This window comes from Chelon labrosus (assembly GCF_963514085.1).
Source record: "Chelon labrosus genome assembly, chromosome: 15".
NCBI classification, from domain to species: domain Eukaryota; kingdom Metazoa; phylum Chordata; class Actinopteri; order Mugiliformes; family Mugilidae; genus Chelon; species Chelon labrosus.
Genome location: NC_140348.1, coordinates 9,200,271 through 9,220,029, shown reverse-complemented (window position 1 = coordinate 9,220,029; position 19,759 = coordinate 9,200,271). Strand labels below are relative to the sequence as shown.

Here is a 19,759-nt window from a genome sequence, read left to right as displayed (position 1 = left end):
TGCCTTAAACTTGGTTTAAAATCTGGACTGATGAAAAATAAATGATGCCAAGGGGCAGAAGTGGTGTTTTATTCATCATCTTTGTGATGAGAAAAATAACTGATGATCAAACGCATTTTAAATAAAGTGTAAAGAATATGGGAAACTCCCTAACAGGTGCAAAAGGGTTACAAATGCCTATGATGGTTTATAATTATTAATGTGAATTTTTCTTTTTTGGTCACTTGGATTTAAAGCCTTTTTTTTTTTTTTTTTTTGTAGCTAAAGAAAAATAAAATCTGGTTCAGCCTTGAACACCCAGGCTGCATATGGGGATATAAATAGACAGAAGACTTCACAAGTCCAAACACAAAAGGTTTCTCAGGGAGCCGTAGAGGGATGCAAAGTGCTAAACTCACCGGCAGCACACAGTGACGTGGTGATATTGGTCTCTTTCCTGTCGGGGGAAGATTTAATAAACTCAGAAAAACAAACACGGTCTGTGCAGTGACGGGGTTGCGGCGGGGTGAGCGCGGTGGCACACTGGACACATCCTCCTGTAGGAAGGAAGCGGAGTTGTGGAGAAAAAAAAAAAAAAAAGCAAACAGGAGCCGTGGACGGGTCTCTTTAACCCCGCCGTGAACCCGCGACCTTACCTTCCGACTACTTCCCATTACCTCTGCACGACATTTAGCCCGCATACCGCAGAGCTGCACACGCACACGCAGCATTGTGTGGGTCTGTTTGGATGGGGTGGAGGGGAGCAGCGAGGGCGGCGGCGTGCTGTTCATGGAGGGGTCAAAAGAATGAAAACCACCGTGTTTCACAGGGCAATTACAAAAAGACATGGACGCTGGATGGTCTGTGCAGCCCCAGTTAACTGCAGAGAAAATATTATGTAGAAGGAGATTTTTTAGGCTGTGAAAAACAGCCATGTTGCTCGGTATTAAAGTGGAAAACTTGCATTTCTTTGTATTATTATTATTATTATTATTATTATCTCCTTTGATGGGGGATTAACGGAGATAGAAATGATAGAATTCACATATTTCACAACAAAAAAGGTGGAAAACTTCTTCACATATTTCAAAGAATTGTGTCAAATGATTAACTAAAGTATTTCTGAAACAAAACTCCCTTTTGTCTCATCAAAATAAAGCCACAAAAATGCTGCAAATGCAACTAATATCATATTAAATCATTAAAAGGCTGATTCCTTTGATGGCTCACACCAGAATTAATTGCTATACTGCCAGACCATTTTGTTATGAACTTTATAAAATGTGCCATTAGCTGTAAAGACTAACTGAATCAATACTTTCAAGCAAAGGTCAATGTAATATTCGTCTAATTACAGCAACCCGTGTCCTTTAAGAGCTTATGGTGACATTTTGTAGCACTCATTCTAGGCGTTATCACGCATTGTTATCCATGAGTTATTCTAGACAATATTGTCTTAACATTCGTTCACTTGTGGTGAATTAAACTTCCTGCGTTCTTGCAGCCATGTGGCATTATATGGTCCTTTTTAAATTCACGGTGATCTACAGTATTTTCTGCTGCCATATGCCACGGAGGCTTGATGTTTTTCATGTACCTACAGCCTATATTTTTCTGTGATATAGGCTTTTAGATTATTTCTTTTTTCAACGGCCTCTAAGCTTCTCTTAAATGTTAAAAGATAATAGGTTAACTGGGTGGAAAGGTCGCGGTTGCTTAAGAAGGGAAAACGAAGCGGCCACAGGAGACACGGCGGAGGGCAGATCCACAACTACAGCTGCCACACATGAATGTTTGATAAGCGGGCGGGATAATGGCTCCTTAAATCAGTCAAACATAAACATCTCCATCGCGCTCTGACATCTGCCATCCTGAACTAATAATCTGAGCCTGAATAATGAATGGACAACAATAATAAAGCTGAAATAACGCTATGTGTCACACTGCAAGACGGATATAGGTCAAGTCCGCAGTGTTAGAATATTACAGGTCTTGTGGTGACTGTCGCTTGTTGCTCTGGGTTTTCGTTTTACATATAGCCCATATATATTTGTTTGCGTGTGGATGCTGCGCATGGAGAGATTGCAGGTTGCTCAGTGGCTCCAGTGATTTTTTCAGCAGTGTGCGTGTATGAGCCCCACGCGTATGAAAACATTATGGTTTCAGTGGCAGGGAGCGGGTGTGCGTGGTGAGCGTACTGACCTGATACAAACCACTGATACTGTACAAGCCAATCAGCACAGCGTCGAGGCTAAAACACCCCGACGAGATAACAGGATGGCAGCATTCAAGTCTAGTAACACAAACCGACAGAAATAAATGATAATACTATTATTATTATTATTATTACTACCGTGACAATAATAGAAGATTTAAATTTTTGTTCTTACACTCACGATCTCCTGAATAATACATGCATATATACATTTTACTTTATTTATTATTTTTAAATAATGAAGTGGAATTAGTCCCCATATAAAGGCATGGGAAAGACTAAGTTATGCTCTTAATGTTTAACTTTGTAAGGTTTAAAAAATGAATAATAAATGATTAGATATTTCCACATATTGACCGGCTATAATGCTGAGAGACAGTACATAATAATAATAATAATAATAATAATAATAATAATAATAATAATAATAATAATAATAGAATTGATTAATAGACTGATTTAACAAAGCAGCAGTCTAGGCATAATTTGCACATTTCCCTTCATTTCCTTTCCTCTGTCCCCGCAGCTCGCCCAGACGCCAGCTATTGATCTCCAGAGCCAAACGTACACAAATCCGATTGGACGGGCGCTGCTCACCCGTGAGGAAACCGGCTCCTCTGCCGCCGCATCCCTCCGTTATTATCCTGTAAGATAATATCCAGTCGCAGGACGGTCCTCGCCTCTGATTGGCTGCCGAGTCGAAGCCGCTGCGATGTGCTCGATAAACGCACACACCTGAGACACAAGGTCACCGCGCCGGCACTAATATGTTGCCTAGCAACCACTTTAAGTAGCTAATTTACCAGAACAATTAGAGAAATATACTTAATCAGTGATTTGTTTTAGAACACTGCTGGACACAGACACACACTTCAGCAGCACTTTGAAAAGACATTGAACTGGACTGTACCGAGGACTGGCAATAAACAGTACTAAAGTAAGTAGGTACCCTGTGTTTATTTCATTTAATTTTATATTATTGAATGGATCAAGCGTCATCCCAGCGTCATAGGTTGCATATAAGGAGGTTGGTTTAATCCTAAAGACTACATCAACCTAACACTGAAAGAATAGCCTATTTTGGGTAGGCACCCTAAGGACATAACAGTGCTGGCCATGGGATATGCAAATATATAGCTTAAAAACATGATAAATATTCAAAGTATTTCTAGAAATACTTTTTAGGTGATTTTTATTTCCTCAGTCAAGGATTTGTGTCCTAAAATGTTGACAAGTATGACTCAAATATACACTTGAACATTTAGGACTGGTGCTATGGGACTTTTTGTTGTTTAAGAGTTCTTCATTCAAATGAGCATTAATTAAATGCATTAAGTCCTGAAAGCTGGTCCAGGTGAGCCTATAGTGGCTACAGAGAATGAATGATAAACTAAAAATATGTGATTGTGGCCAACATGTAAACACAGCAGGTTTGAAACCCACAGTGCCAATGCTGTTTGGCCTCAGTGTGCAACGGTTTCTGCCTTCCTGCCTGCTCAGACTCTCTGTGCAGGAATTGTTCTCTTGAACAATGATCACAGCCGTGCAGGCCAACAATCCCATGCACACTGAGCGGATATGACATGGCCCACCTCTTTTACACTTCTTGCCTGCCTCAATCTTGACTTGGGGGTAAACGGGCAATCGAGTGGAGTAATGTCAAAAGCTGCAGTCAAGGAGGAGAGAGAGGGAGAGAGACAGGCAGACAGAGAGAGAGAGAGAGAGGGGGAAAGAGAGAGAGGTCAGGTTTGTTGATTGCGTGCCATGCAAACAACACAACAATCAAAATGTGAGACAATGATGGGATCGTTGGTGACACAGTGACTGTAGCCTTCACACAAACACGCATGTGCACACTTACACGATAGGGATCTATAGATCACTCACATTAGTCCATTACACAACAGAGCGTTAATGAAAGCATTTACCCATTGAGAAACTGACGTTGTGGATGTTGTGAGGAATAAAATAAAACTGACAACCAGCTGATGTGAGTATTTAGATGCTTCTGTGTCTTATTCTTGATGGAATTTGAATGCCTTTATGGTGTTAAATATATTTATCCTCTTTAGTGGAAGAACTTTGAAGCCTTAAGATGCTATTACTCCTAAATTTAGTAGTGTTTTCAGGTGAAATTGATTAAAACTAGAGTACTCAGAGTAGCCCTTGTACTGTTTTTTGTTATATTTTATACTGTTAAATATTATTTTCAGTGCTATAAATGGTCAAGATTTTGTAATGGAGACTACGAAGTTTAAAAGTAAGACAGTAAGACATATTTGCACAGTACTACTAGAGAGTTTATATCTGCCACATCTGTATAGAAATATTAATGCTGATTGGAGTTTGATTTAAAATTGCATTTCAGTTTTAGCTTAAGCTACATTTGTGCATAATATTATTAAAATTATTGCATATATTTGGGTGTAAAACTGTAATCTGACACATCACAGATTAAAAACACTCAGATACAATAAGATGCCACGGTCACCTGGGACTGAGCTGGTTTTTGAGGTAAATATGAATATTGCACAAATCCTTGAAGGCCTGTCCAGGTGGAAGAGCATACGGCGCCCCAAGATTGGTTTCACAAAATCTCCTCAAAGCATCTTTATCTCTCTATAACTCTATATAGTGGCTACAGAGAATGAATGGTAGACTAGATGCCTATTCAAAATATCTGACTATGACCTCCATGTAAACAAAGCAGGCTTCAGTTTGCAGCTATATTCTACCACGTTACCTGCTCTAATGCCCTTCAACAAATGCACCAGGATTGTACATAAGTGCCTAAGTGAATGTACTCAATACATTCTGCCGGTGTTTACTTTTTTATGTGTGTGACAGAGTGTTGTCTTTTCATTCACAGATCTCCTCTATCATATCACTAGCTCATAAATAAGAGGCTATTCCCACCACTGAAATATTAAAATGGTAGAGGTCAGGTGTGGAGCTTGTGGCCTGCCCTGCAGCATCTGAACGGGGGTTAGAAGGGACTCGGTGGCCAAAGAGTTGAGTAGCCTCGTGTGTATGCATGCTGTCTGTGGTATCCACATCTCTCACATTAGTAAGCTCTAGAGCGATATGTCAGCCACAGTAATTACAGCTTGTCGGCTCCTGTGACACCGGGTTAAAGGGCCATCTCCACAGCTCCTATCTCCATCTTTAAGAGCCGGTGTGCTTAATCAGACTCGACAGCCAAATCCAAAACAGTCTTATTTTTTTTCCCAAAAGATAAATTATGTCAATATTTGTGCTGATGTGACTCCGGTCATCTTGTTAGCTCTGGCCTGAGTGCACTGTTAGGTCTGAGCATGCGCCTTACGGCTGGAGCTGAGGTGAGAAAGTAAAGGTTTTGTTTTGCTCTCTAAAACGGTTTGCTCTTTAAATAAGTCATTATGGAAAGGAAGGTGAGCATCATATGTAAAGCTTGGGGCAATGCATCTCATATGCACCCATTATATTTATTTATTTCCGAGTCTCTGTCTCCAAATCAGCCCATCTACCTGGAAGAGTGAACACTCGGCCTCCTCCAGCGCTGCTGCTGCTCGTGTCACATTGCTGCGTCTCTGCAGCGCGGAGCGCTTAAACTGATGTTCAAAAAGACAACACGTGAAAATGCGTATTTGATGTGGAGTCATCTAAGGTAAGTGGCCGTATCAGCGATCAAAGGATATTTGGAAACCGAAACCAAACTGCATCAGCAGCAGGTGACAAAGTACAGACATGAGTATACAGTTGTGGACACTTTGTCACCTGCTGGCTGCTGCTGGATGTAGATTTGTGTAAGAAATGGTAAATCCTATTATCGTTTGCAAACACATCACATAATAGTTCTGCCAGATGAAGGATACAATTTCGAAGCTATGAAATTAAATAATAAGGGGGAAGTGTTTTATTCAGCGCAACTTCAGAAGAGGCGAAGTGTGATACACATTTTGCCAAATAACAAGATATTAAAATGTGTAAAATACCCCATAAAGGAAGAGAGAGTGGTAACCCCAAAGAAGTTGTGTTTTTAGAAATGCCTCCCAAAATTTAGGATATGGAAGCCACCTCTTTTTGAAATGATGACTGGAGGGAGAGACTAGACGAGCCTAATTGATTTTTAAGTGGTGCCTCTGTGGTTTAGAAGAGTAAGAGGGGAGTCCACTTCAGGGACCTGCCAAACTCCTCCAGTTTGTACCTGAATTGAGGGGCAGTGATGTGTTGCTGATGCGGCTCAACAAGCCACACTGGGGGCCAGACGAGGGGTGGACACAGAGGCCAGAGCCCGAACCGTGTTCGGCGCTCTCGTGGGGGATGGAGGGTGATTATAAATGAACTTATTCTGCGGAGGCAATAAGCTGACACGTCAAGCCTCATTCACCCAACAATAGAAGACGTATCAGGTTTGTGATTCGAACATGCAAACACATCCTGCTCTTCTGTCTCTGACCACACTTTTTGTGGTGATTAGGCACCAATTACACGCAATGTCCCCAACGTGTTATCAATTTCAACACATGTGACTCTATAGTCTGAAGGCTACGACGCGTCCATCCAAAGCGCAGTGGCATCATGTGTTATGTGCTACTTTAAAAAATCGTGGACATTTTGGGACACGAGTAAGATATGAGCACCACCCACCTTCATTCGACACACATGCTCACGCACACGCACAGCATGCATGCATCATAGAGCCGGACCTGCAGAGAAAAAGCAACTCTCCCTGAGTGAGCGGAAGAAAAGGGGATGGGGGAGAGGGAGGCCGGCTTGCAGCTCCACTCTTCCAGGGTCTCACACACAAGATCCGGGCGCACGGCTCCATTGAGTACGAGGAGGTTTTTGCATGGAGGTTCATTAGAAGTAACGAGTTGACACAAGGTAAATCTTAATGTTGAGGCGCCTTTCTCTACCGGCCCGGGGAGGAGCCCTCATTAACTGTCGCTAACAACCCGTGTAAATACACTGATTGGACAGCTCCGATACAAGCTCCCAGCCCTGCCAGGAAGTCCCCCTAATGAGACCACACAATAAAAACAATAAAAGAAAGGAGGGAGGGAGAGGGAAAGAGAGAGAGAGAGGGAGACAGAGAGGGAGAGAGATGTTAAAACTTCTGTGCAAGCTTTCTTATTAAAGTTGGCGCCACATTTGCAAATCGTCGTGTCAACACTTGCACTAAAAAAATGACTTATTCAGGCGCTACGTCGTCCTAGTTCTTAAAATTAATTTCAGTGCATGCTTCTACCAGCGTGCACAGAAGGCTGACCCATTGCACCTGTGATTAATTTAACAGTTGTTTACACTTGTAAAGGTGCTCCAAACGATTTAAATTGTTTTGGCACTTGGGGTCAAGGAGCTTAAATCATATGCAAAATGACAAAATGCGCAATTGTGGTTTGGATAGGGTTTGAAAGAGAAAGATAAAATAAAATAGTTCCAGCAGATGGGCTTTATCTAGAAGGGAGAATGCACTGCAAAAAATATTTCAGTTTTAATTTTATCATATTTATTCCCAGGTGCTGTGAAATTGCTCCAGTGGCAGCACGATGGTTCCATAAATTTTATGCATTGGAAATGTTTTATTTTATTTTACAGAAAAATATATAGCAAATATATTATAGCAAATCATAATTAATCTAATATTTCTCTACTAGTACATGCAATATGCACTGTTGTAATGAAAACGTTGAAATGACAGAAAAATACCTTTTCAATAGAGAAGAGTCTATTTTCAAAACCCTGTGATACACTAAATAACTTTGTTTAGCTTGACACTTTTTACAGTGTAGAGTCTCCGTACCCTAGAATGGCCAGCATGGGACGGAGGGGATTGTGCGCCCCGTCCCGACAGCATCATACATCTGCTCCGCAAAGGCAGAGCTCTCCCCGGTGCTCGGTGGATAAAAAAATAAATAATAGTAATGATAATAATTAAAAGCGGATTTTTGCGATCAAAAAAAGAGACGTCTTCCAGTTCGAATTAAACGCTCGGTGAGCTTTTTTATTTAATATTATAAATATTCGAATGAATGAATGTCCGCATAAATCGGTCGTAGTGTGCCGAACCTTACGACAACATTATAAACGGGGGCGAGACTGGTTACGGTAGACAGAACTTACTGGAGCCGCGGTTGAATTTCCACCACGATGTCGGACAAACCGGTCAGTGAAACAGCAGTGGACCGGTGCCACCTCCAGTTTCAAGCTCAAATGGCGACAGTCCGAGGACTGGACAGTGTTCGCAGCTCTGCAAGGAGCGGAGAAAGAAAGGAGAAAAAACAAGAAAAGGTAATCCCTATGATTGGCCAGTGTTAAACTAAATGGAAAATTAATAATCTCTTGACAGGACGGTGATGACTAAAGGTTATCGCGCTTTCAAAAATAAAAAACAAACAAACAAAAAAACAGACAACTCTGTTTAAAAGAATAACAAACATATTTTTTTTTTTGGTACGTACCCCATCTTTCCACCTAAGTCTCGTCCTGTGTGAGATAAATCCAGGATGGAGCAGCAAGCACATGAGCCTCTCCTGTGTTTGCCAGGGAGGGGTGTGCTGCCTTTTCTGGCCAGCCTCTGCCAAACTGGGGTCAACGAGGGAGCAAAAAATAAAACAAGAACCCTTTCATTCTTGCCTTCTTTCTCTTTCCCCTCATACCTTTTACAGTCAACATCTTTTTTCTTTCTTTCTTTCTCCCACCCGGTCCCCTTCTCTCTCACCCTCACTCCCGTACATGACGTAACATCAGCTTTGTTTATTTGCTCCCCTTATTGGAACAGACCGATAATGAAAATAAGTTGCTTACTGGCTATTGATCAGCACGGTGACTAATGTTTATGGATACCATGTGTGGCAGATCAACTGGTGGAGTCAGGGAAGAGTACTCTGCTTCTTTCATTAAAGAAATCATATTTAAACAAAACTTCTAAAAAAAAAAAAAAAAAAAAAAAAAAAAAAATTAATAAAAAAAAGTTTGACAATGCATTTCACACTCAACAGGAATAAAGTCAAACAGGAAGAGAGATGCGGCTGCAAAGCAGATGACAATGCGTCTGACTCTGCTTGACCAAGATACCTCATTTTTTTTAGCCTGCAAAATGCTGTTTGTGTTGTCGTGTCTGGAGGTTTAGGCTGTAAGTAAACGGAGAAGACGCTAAATGCTCGATGTGCATTCAGAGCTCTCATCCCCCGCTGCTAGAACATTCAACAAGCTCTCGGATAAACACACAATTACGGCAGGTGAATAAACTTGTTTGGGGGGTGTTAATTACATGCTTAACGTAAACAAAAGCCATGTAAAAGAATGTGAATTACCACTGGCTTTCCTCCCTCAATCCCCATTCAGGTTTTGCATTTCACCTCTAGTCTCTTCTAGGAGTGATTTCCGAATTGCCTGCGAGGGCTACTCCCAAACAAGGCTCCCTCCAAAACATAATGCTGGATAATACCTGCAGCCTTGGCTTGAATGGTGATCACCTAAATTGGTGCACCAGGAACCCAGTCAGGTAGGAGGTTTTACATATTCGGAGAAGTGCTGCTAAGCCTGCACTCTCAACTTAATGCTGGGGTCGTGCGCGCATGCATGTGGGTGTGTGGGACAGAGAGACAGAGAGAGTAGGGGGGGTATAGGCTAGGAGGTTAGTTTTAACACCAGCATGAAAATACCAGCCTTTACTTCCAGTCCACAGAGCTTTCCAACAGGACCAATTCAAGTGCCACTTGGAATTAGTGCTCCTGAGGTTCGTATTGCAGCGCCGTGGACAGGTTTGATCCCATACACTACCCTACCCCCATCACACAAAAGTAGCGCACCAACCAAACGTCTGGCCCTGCGACAAGATCATCACAACTCTTAGTCTGCAACACATACACCTCCAGACACAGACACTTGCACGACATGCGTGCACGCACCTGCACGCACGAATTAAAGTACCCTATTGCCCCAAAACGCCCATGCGTAAAAGTGTCAAATATGCGCAGGCTGATTACACGCTCGGACCCATCGTTGTTTAGTATGTCAGTGAAGGTTAAATGATGAATACAAACAGGTAGCACTGACTATGCATGCATCTGGAGCTGATCTACTCACTGTCCCTCCGAGCTTGAAGTCGGTGGTCTATCCGGTCAGCCCCGGAGAATGTGCAAATCGGAGAGAGGGAAGGAAAAGTTTTGAATTCCTGAATGATTTTGTAGAAAGGCGGCTTAGGATCATTATGTCAGCTTTATTGAGGGCGGATTAAGCGGAGTCTAGATGCTACGCCTTGTACGCGGCTCTTTCACAATGTGAGCACTGTTCGTGTTAGAGCGAACTCACACTATTTTAACACCCTATAAGCCCTGTCTAAATATGAAGCCGTTTTAGCCATAAACATGAAAATCACACCGCCGTGGCTACCGCTATAAGCCGAGTCCTGTGACTGGATGTGGACATTGATCATGCCCTTACCACTAGATCAAATACATGAAAAGTGCTTTTATGTCCCCAAGAAGCTTTTATGCTGCCATTTGATTGTAATTCCAGTACTAATGGATTTAATTAGAGGGCTGGTCTATTAAAAACGGTGATAAACTGTTAAAAAGGGCGATGCCACTGACAAATTAGTTTTCGAACTACAATGCCATGATCTTTGTTTAATCAACATAAGGCTGCGCATCGATACTCATTTGGAACAATAAATATTGTTGTTTGGAGCGGAGGCAGCGGGCCAGAACTGCACCCATGCGTCCCAGACGCAGGGCCGGGGACAGCGGGAGGGGAGCGGCATCACACTGCAGCATACAACCGGACCAGCACCCATCTACACCAAGTGACCACGCACACTAGCGAGCCCGAGTGAAGCCACTCTCAGAGGAAGTCATAAAATTTGCCAACATGCAGCCTCTTAAATAAATAATCGACGGGGCCAAAGCCAGAAGACTTCATGGATGTGTCATAGTTTGATGTTTTAGAAAACAAGAAAATGTAAAGCGATAGTATGAAAGAAAAATGTAAAAGACTAACATCTTCAGTTCCCTCGCACAAAATGAATGGGCAGATAAAAAGATAAAAAGTAGCTGCTACAGGGGAAAAAAGCTATACGGAAATAATGTACAAATTGACTCGCTTCTTTTCAAAACGTGTATTCCCGAGTTGCAGTCATTGGTTGTCCATTTGTCACCCATTTAAAGCTCCCTCTGCCTCCCTCCCTCCCTTCCCGTCTCTGCTAAGCATCTCCAGTCCACATATCTTCTTTAGCTTTAACGAGCCTCGTTAAGATCGCAATAATATTCCACCCTCTAATTGCTCATTCCATTCAGCAGATAGGCGAGCATTGGCTTGTGCCTGATGCGCGCGGTGCGGTGGGAGGGTTGCTGTGGAGATCGGAGACTCTGATAACCCCCTGTGCGTGCTGCACGAGTGGTGAAAGCCTCGCGCTACGTACTGGCTAATGATTGGCACGCTTGACAGTGATTGGCAGGGCTGCCATGACAACGCTACAACGACACCAAGAAGACCAATAGAAAAGGGAAACAAAATGTTTCAATGCTACACTCAACGGCGGATTTAGGGGGGAGATATTATGAGGCTGGTGTCATTAGGCGATAGCCATTGAATCATTCAATCTTTTTTACTGGCCGTATTTTTCGGTTTTTCCTTTTTCTCGATAATTTTCTTTCTCTCTCAGGTCATTTCCATGGTTTTCAGATCCCCTTTAGAGCTTTATCCCTCCCATTTCTTCCTGCCAAACTTCGCTGATCGCCCTCTGCTCCTGGCGAACAGCGCTCCCACCACCAGGTCTCCAGAAGACTTGTCCATGTTTCAGCTACCGACCCTCAACTTCTCCCCGGAGCAGGTGGCAAGCGTCTGCGAGACGCTGGAGGAGACCGGGGACATCGAACGGCTGGGCCGCTTCCTCTGGTCCTTGCCTGTGGCTCCGGGAGCTTGTGAAGCGATCAACAAGCACGAGTCCATCCTGCGCGCCCGCGCCGTGGTGGCGTTCCACACGGGGAATTTCAGAGACCTCTACCACATCCTGGAGAACCACAAGTTCACCAAGGATTCGCACGGCAAACTGCAAGCTATGTGGCTGGAAGCTCACTACCAGGAGGCCGAGAAGCTCCGCGGTCGTCCCCTCGGACCTGTCGATAAGTACCGGGTGCGGAAGAAGTTTCCGCTGCCTCGGACCATCTGGGACGGCGAGCAGAAGACGCACTGTTTCAAAGAGCGGACACGGAGCCTGCTGAGGGAGTGGTACCTTCAGGACCCATATCCAAATCCCAGCAAGAAAAGGGAACTGGCTCAAGCCACAGGACTCACTCCTACACAGGTCGGAAACTGGTTTAAAAACCGGAGGCAACGAGACAGAGCTGCAGCGGCCAAAAACAGGTTGGTGATTTTTAAGCATACTGTCAAAACTAAAATATGTACTAACGCTTGTCTAAAATGTATACACTTAAAAAGAAAAGACACAATTTCAATAAACGCGTAGTTACACAAGCGGATAGAGAGTATCTAGGAAAAAGACAAGTGTGTCTGTCAGGTGGAGGGAGTACTCTGCGGCGACATGTTTGTTATGAAGTGAAACGCGGATAAACATCATGAGCTGTGCTCTTGTTAATGTACCCAGCTATCTTAAATATAGAAAATATATTTATTTTTATTAAATAGAAGAACTTTAAAAACAGTTTTAGCGGATTAATAATTTGGCTGTATTTTAAACAGATTGGGCAATTATCAGATAAAAAAATAAAAAATAAAAAAAAGGAAACACTACAAATGTAGTAGACTTGTGTCCTAATAATTCACAACAATAATAAAATACAATCACAAACTAGACTTGCTATTAAGCTGTAGGGGACTGTAGAGGCGATCAGTGCGCACTGTTGTTTTTTAACTGAAACCTCTTGTTTATGTTCTCCGTAAGAGTGAAAGTACTGTATTAAATGCAGTAAAAGAGTTTATATTATATATTAACACTAGCTATTTAGACTTCACTTATTTATATTACAAAAATTATATGTGTTAGAATAAGGTAAACAATCTTATGATTTATTTTTAGTCAATAAAATATATTCTAACAAATATGCTACATTTATCCAAGAGTTAAATAGTTTCATCTGTGCCTTTAAATATATTTGGAATTGCCATGTTTTGCAAATAATTTTAAATATTTTTGTGTTTGCTCCCAATGACTTATTTAAGTTACACAGAGAGTATGGTGGCTACATTTGTCGAGTGCTATGGTGCATTTATCGTTTTAACGTCAAATGTTGCTTAGTAGTGTTGAAAAGAACGATGATCTGAAAGGATAACAGAGATATTATTGATATTACTTGACCAAAATGGGCACGCGTATTAAAAGGGCATTTGGAGACATCGGCTGTATTCATAACATTAAGTGTGGTATCATTCCGTTCAAAATGCTATAATTGATTAGAAAATACCTCGGAGACTACTAAGCCATATGAACACTATTCTAATCTTTTTGCTAAATGAATAGATATATTTCCAGACTGACATTATCCCGCCGTGATGGAGTTATTATCATGAGTGGATTGGAGATAAACATTTAGGATGATTGGAGTAACCTGGATCTCGACGTCACTCATTCATGCACTTCACCCTGAAACACATCTGTGGAAAACCCTCACGATATTTGCATTTGTACTGAGGGCTATATTTTATTTTTAAAAAAACAATAATAATCTGGTTTAGTGGGAGCAGTCTCTGGACTTTGGATAAATGAGTGTGTGCAGAACTAAAAATATACTAATAGTACTAAAAGCTGAGCAAATGTAGTGACTAAAATAAGAATAAAAAATACAAAATAATCACAGATGTAAAATGTCATTAAACTGCTTTTTCAGTGGCACCAAGTCACATCTATTCTGTGCTCACATAACAGATAATTCCCAGATTGCTGACTTGCGCGTTCATCAGTCTACTTTTGCAACAAAAACTAAATAAAAAAAAAAAAAACTCATTACGTTTCTTCCAACATTTGGTAGTCTAAATAGTGCTGTGTTTTGTCCCCTGAAAGCTGGCTATTTGATAAAAGCATGCATGCATGGCTGGGGCCGGCAGGGGGAAAGAAAGGCGAGTTTGAACCCCTATTTTGCAGGAGGAGGAGGGGAAGGGGGACATTCTCAGGTCTAATTGCCATTTCTCTCAATTTTTTTTTCCTTTTCCCCCCTCCCCTCCTCGCCTCTTTTCTTCTCCAGGCTCCAGCACCAAGCAATAGGACCGAGCGGTATGAGGTCCCTCTCAGAGGCCGGTCTCACCCCTCACAGCTCGGCAGAGTCGCCTTCGACCGCGGCCAGTCCCACCACCAGCGTTTCCAGTATGACAGAGAGAGTTGATACTGGGACGTCCATCCTGTCCGTCACATCCAGTGACTCGGAGTGCGATGTATGATACGGAGGAAAAAAACACACACAAAACAAACAAAAAGAGAAATATTTACAGGGAAAATGGACCTGAGAGGAAGAAAAAAAGACTTATGAAATATCGCGGATGAAAAAAGGACCGATTGATATAAATATTAAAATAAAAAAGAGATAAAAGCACGTCTTTTTTTTTTTTATTAAAAAGCGCTTTCAAAGGACCCACGCCTCCCCCTCCTCTTCATACCCCCACACCACCACCACCACTACTAGACTACTTGCATGATGTTTTTTTTTTTTTTTTTTTTTTTTTTTCTTTTTTCATTTTGTAATCAGGGAAAAATAACCTGAGTGCAAGATTTTCCATCAGGAACATCGATCAGAGGGAATAAAAACAGATCGTCTTGGCGTCTTCGTCGCACTTTTCGCCCCCATCTCCGGTTTTAGTCCAAGTGATGATGATGATGATGATGATGACGGTGAAGCAGCCGCCACGCAGACAAGATGCAATCCTGTTTTTACTTTGTGTTCATCAGACAATCATTTTAAGTCGTAAGCACCTTTTTTAATACACTTCTGTCACTGCCTGTGTGGGGTACATGGTCAAAAAAAAAAAAAAAAATTGTCGAACGGAACCGTTTATGACTGTATCAGATTTTTATTTTTATTTTCAAAATTTTATATTGAATTATGTATATCTCAAATAATGCGATCATTCTCCCTTTCTGTATTATACGTGTAGAAATATGCTTGTACATAATTATTGCTCTCCCCCCGTGTCATCCTCTTTTCTATCCCTTCCTCACTTTTCTTGACTTGGTGTTCCTACATAAAATATTTGTCAAAACTTACAACTGAAGTGCTGCAGGCGTTTTTGTTGCTTTTGACTGTTTTGTGGTGGGTTGCTATTGGCATACGGACCCAAAAACGATCTGAAAACCTAAACAGTTGATTACAACATTCAGTCAAGAGTACCGGGTCCCCTCTCTTCCCTCTCTTCTCTGCCGCCCCAGGGTCGCTCAGAACGCTTATTTACATTGCACTATCAATGTTTTTCTCTTGCGTGGTTATTGTGTACCATGCGTCTCTAAATGAAACGCACTGTTCAATTTGCTATAACTCTTTGCATGATGTCTGTCTTTCCATCCGATTACGGATAAGGACAGTGATAAGTGGCTAAACACATGTTCATATTGGGTTATTATTGGATTGTGGAAGCATTAGTGCTCATCGTGGCTTATGCGTTTCCCCGGAGCAGGTTATGCAGTCAGGGGGCTGACCTAACTTAAAATGATTTCGGTTTTATTTCCAGACCACTAAGGAACTCAAGGCTTATTTTATCCAACTGCTGTTAAATTGCTGTCTTTTACTGTGCCTCCACCTTACGCTGTTGGCTGTTACGCTGAGTCTATTTTCCAGAACAAAACATACATTCTTATTTTCTTATTTCACCTCTGCTTCAAACCTATGTGGTGTAGGTAAAATCGCACTATATGACTGTATACAAATTCTGGCAAACGTCAACGTCATGCAGCACTTAAAAATGTGAGTGCTATTTCCCCTTTTGTTTACCGTTGCTAGTGAATACAGAAATTAAGTAAACGCGCCATTAAATGGGCTAATCACGATGGGACTCCTCCCCTGTCCCAATCTCCCATTGTGGCCCCTGAAAAGAGCTTTTCTTCCTCGGACGAGAACCATTTCCCCCTCCAAAAAAAAAGGCTTTCTCTCCTGCAGTCCCTTTCCATCCAAATCCCCAACCAATTATGCAGCAGACTAGGGCAGATTTGCTACAGGACACTGTTGCGTGAACTACAGTTTTAGTAGAAACACTTTCACTAAGATTTGTTTCCTAGAAGCAGTCGTTGAGGATCTCCCCGTGTAAATACACTGCAGGCAAGCCTGTGATACGCGTCGAGTCTGTTAGTGCTGCAGTCATGTCTTTAGCAACAGAAAGTAGGACAGAGGCTGCAGCTTGGCTCAGCGAGACCGCAGGACTTTTACAAATTGAAGACTGGCATAAAGAGCTGCGCAGGGGACACCAGCAGTGTAAACCTCCTGTTCTTTAACCAGAACAGTTTTTTTTAATAAGACAGCCTTTCCAAACTTTACTTTTTCCAACAAGTGTAACACAGGTTCTTTAGGCCAACTGTGGTGTCAGAGATGTTTGTATATTTTCCAGGATGTTTGGCACTTTCGTGCAAATTCTGAAACCCTCCATACGAATTACCACGGGCGATGTGTGTGTGCGTAAATACGCACGAAAATAAGCTGGAGGAAGGCATTTAACATTCAGATTAGAGATCAAAAACGAATTCCCTTGCAAAACCGTTCCTATGCAGACTAGTTTCATTTGTTAATTTAATTAATTTATGTTATTTACAAACGAAGCTGTGGACACGGGTGTTAGAAAAAACAACAACATATCTCATTTAAAAAGTGGAACTATTTGTGTTGTTGCAGTTTTAAAACTCTGCTAAATCTGAGATTCGGTTTGACAAAAGTTGATAATTAGTGAACTTGTGACAGTGAATTATGTTTTCCCCTGCGTAAATGTTATCAGTCCACCGGCTGAAATATACGCATAAGCAATCTGCATGCATAAGTTTCCCCTAGTCGGATACCAATCAAAACACAAAGGCAAGCGTGTCAAAAGCTTCAGCCATACGACTCAATGGGCCTGTGATCCTGAATTAACCGAGGCCATAATGCAGACAAACGCAAAGCTCAGCTCCCCGCTTGTCTGAAACAAACCATCTCCCGCCGCACTCATTGCCAGTCGATCGCCGATCAAGTAAATCTGTATCATATTTTAAACCCATTCCGGGTCTTAAATCGGCCTGCCGGAGACCGATAGGCCCTATCAAGAGCACCGAGGGGCCATGGCACCGCCGCACCACCAGACCCTTATCATACGCCCCCCACCTCTCCATTTACGCACTCCACAAGTTTATTGGCTGCGACAAATCCCGGCTATGATTGAGATTAAATTAATCGTAAACTGAAGAGCATTTTTTTTTTTCTATCGGCAAAGGAGGACACGAGGATTAGAGCTATATCTGAGAGATGGAAGGACAGATAGGGACTCATGAATACAAAACAAGCCATGAATGGGTTTCATTTGCGCAACATTACGTTCATTAAACTCACGGCTCTGGAAAACACAGTTTAAATATGCACATAAACTTTAAAAAGAAAAAAAAGAAAAAGAAAAGCGATGTTTTAGTTTTAAATTGCTTGTAAAAAGTCAGCTCAAGACACAAACTTTGCAGTCGCCTTTAACACCCCTTCACGGTCCGTAGCTCTTGCACTTACAAACATAATGGATTTCATTAAATGCACCAGCAAATTATATGTTACAGAAATATTACAGGAATTGGACGCTATGTGGTACCAGAGAAACACCAAGAGTCTATACTAATTAAATTTCATAGTGATTTTTCCATTAGAGCATGTTTAACAAAGTAATTGAGACGCGTGTAAACAGGTACATGATTGTTCTCGCCGAAAACATATGTAGGCCAGAGGAGCAGCGGTAAAAAGTCCTGGAAGTGTGAGTCTATCTGTTGCTGGCTGGGGTCATTAACAGTGGGGGAGCTCTTGTTCGTGATCTGTCAACTCAAATATGGATCACAAGACAAAGGAACTTAGCGAGGAGTAATCTCTGTGTGTGATACTTACATGAGAGTAAACGAGAATGTGAGGCAACAAGGGAGACTCCCATGTTTTTTTTCCTCTATTCGCACCCTCAAGTTGTTCTGCGTTTATCTGCGCAAAAAAACTGTGCGCCTGTCAAACAAGATTTGCAATCATGAACATCAAGCTGGAAGTCAACAACATAAAGATGATTACTACTTTGATGGCTTACAGATTTGGAGTGATTTAAAGTGTCTTAAAGGGGAGAAAAGCGCAAGCAAATGCTCTTCTGAAAATGTAATATCACTGATTCGCGTGTGGTTGCGTCGCGATCCGCTTCGAGGTCAGAGTTTACAATTCTCTTCATTCCTGACTGCAAAATCTTCTACGCCGGAGTTAATGCAGGCGCTGTCGACCTGGCTATAGCGAACAAGAGGAAGGAGGGGGGTTATTAGGCCGCAGTTTGGCGGTGAGAAATACTTGCCCTGCCCTGTTTTTCCTCGGATTTCACCGGTTAACTGAACACAACTTTTCTATTGGTGTGTATTCATGCAGCACCCGTTGCCCTACAGCTTCACCAGCGCGGCTGTCAGTGCAGGAATGATCGGGGCCCTTTGGACTAAACTCTCTGCTCTCCTTTCTTCAGTAGGTAAGGCTCAGTCAGGGCCATTCACATTGACTGAGTACTAATTTAGAGTGATTTAATAGTTCTATAAATATGACCGGTCATCCTGTATTTCAGATGAATAGCTGCCTAGTTTGGCTATTATGTGGAATATTAGCAGCAGTTGAGGCCAAAAGTCTCCATGAATGACACATCATATGTTTACCTTTCATAACCTTTAAATCTCAACTATCCCGGAGCACATTTCAGAGGAAGCTGTTACACCATTTCAGTAACATGCAACAAGAAGTAATTCAGTTGGAATGATGTCTAATTTCGATTACATGTGTCGTTTAACTAGGTGCGTGAGTTGAGCGCGATTCAACCAATGCCAGGTGCCATGCACCTGCTGCTTAACGTCAACCGATCATCCCCAGACCCAGTCACAATACACACACAGACCCCCGCACCATTTATCACATACACACCAAGAACAGCTGTGCGTTTGAAAATGTCCTTAAATTAAATTATAATTCGGAGGTCACACAAGACACAAGGATCAGCAGTGTATATGCTTTCATGAAGGTACAGAGGCAGATCATACTCTCTTCCACGGTCAGGTTGGTGTTGGTGTGTGTGTGTGTGTGTGTGTGTGGTGGGGGGTGTCAAGAAATACTCAGTGTAATGCTTATTAGTGTGGACGGCCATTGCACAAGCCTCATCTTTTTAAAACAAGCATAACATGAAAGCAACCCAAATCTCGCTTACTCAAGCGAACATGACCACCCCCCTCTCCATCGCGCGCGCGCGCGCACGGGGTGCACGCGTATAGCCTTGCACGCACAGCACATATGGAGTGTGTGTGTGTGTGTGTTGGGGTGTGGGGCGCTGGGTGCAGGCTGTGATCTCTCGCCTTGTGCACACCGAGTGGACAGAGGGCTGAGCAGCTTAAATAGAGCCCCAGCACCTGTGTTTTCT

The 19,759-nt window shown here is 42.3% G+C and overlaps 1 protein-coding gene across 1 annotated transcript; it reads left to right on the top strand.

The window, feature by feature from the left end:
• Positions 1 to 11,615: 11,615 nt before the first annotated feature.
• six3a (SIX homeobox 3a) lies at positions 11,616 to 14,572 on the top strand (the record flags this gene model as incomplete). Its single annotated transcript, XM_084562501.1, has 2 exons — positions 11,616 to 12,544; positions 14,380 to 14,572. The coding sequence occupies exons 1-2, from the start codon at positions 11,853 to 11,855 to the stop codon at positions 14,570 to 14,572; spliced, it is 885 nt and encodes a 294-aa protein (XP_084418627.1). The 5' UTR covers positions 11,616 to 11,852.
• Positions 14,573 to 19,759: the final 5,187 nt, after the last annotated feature.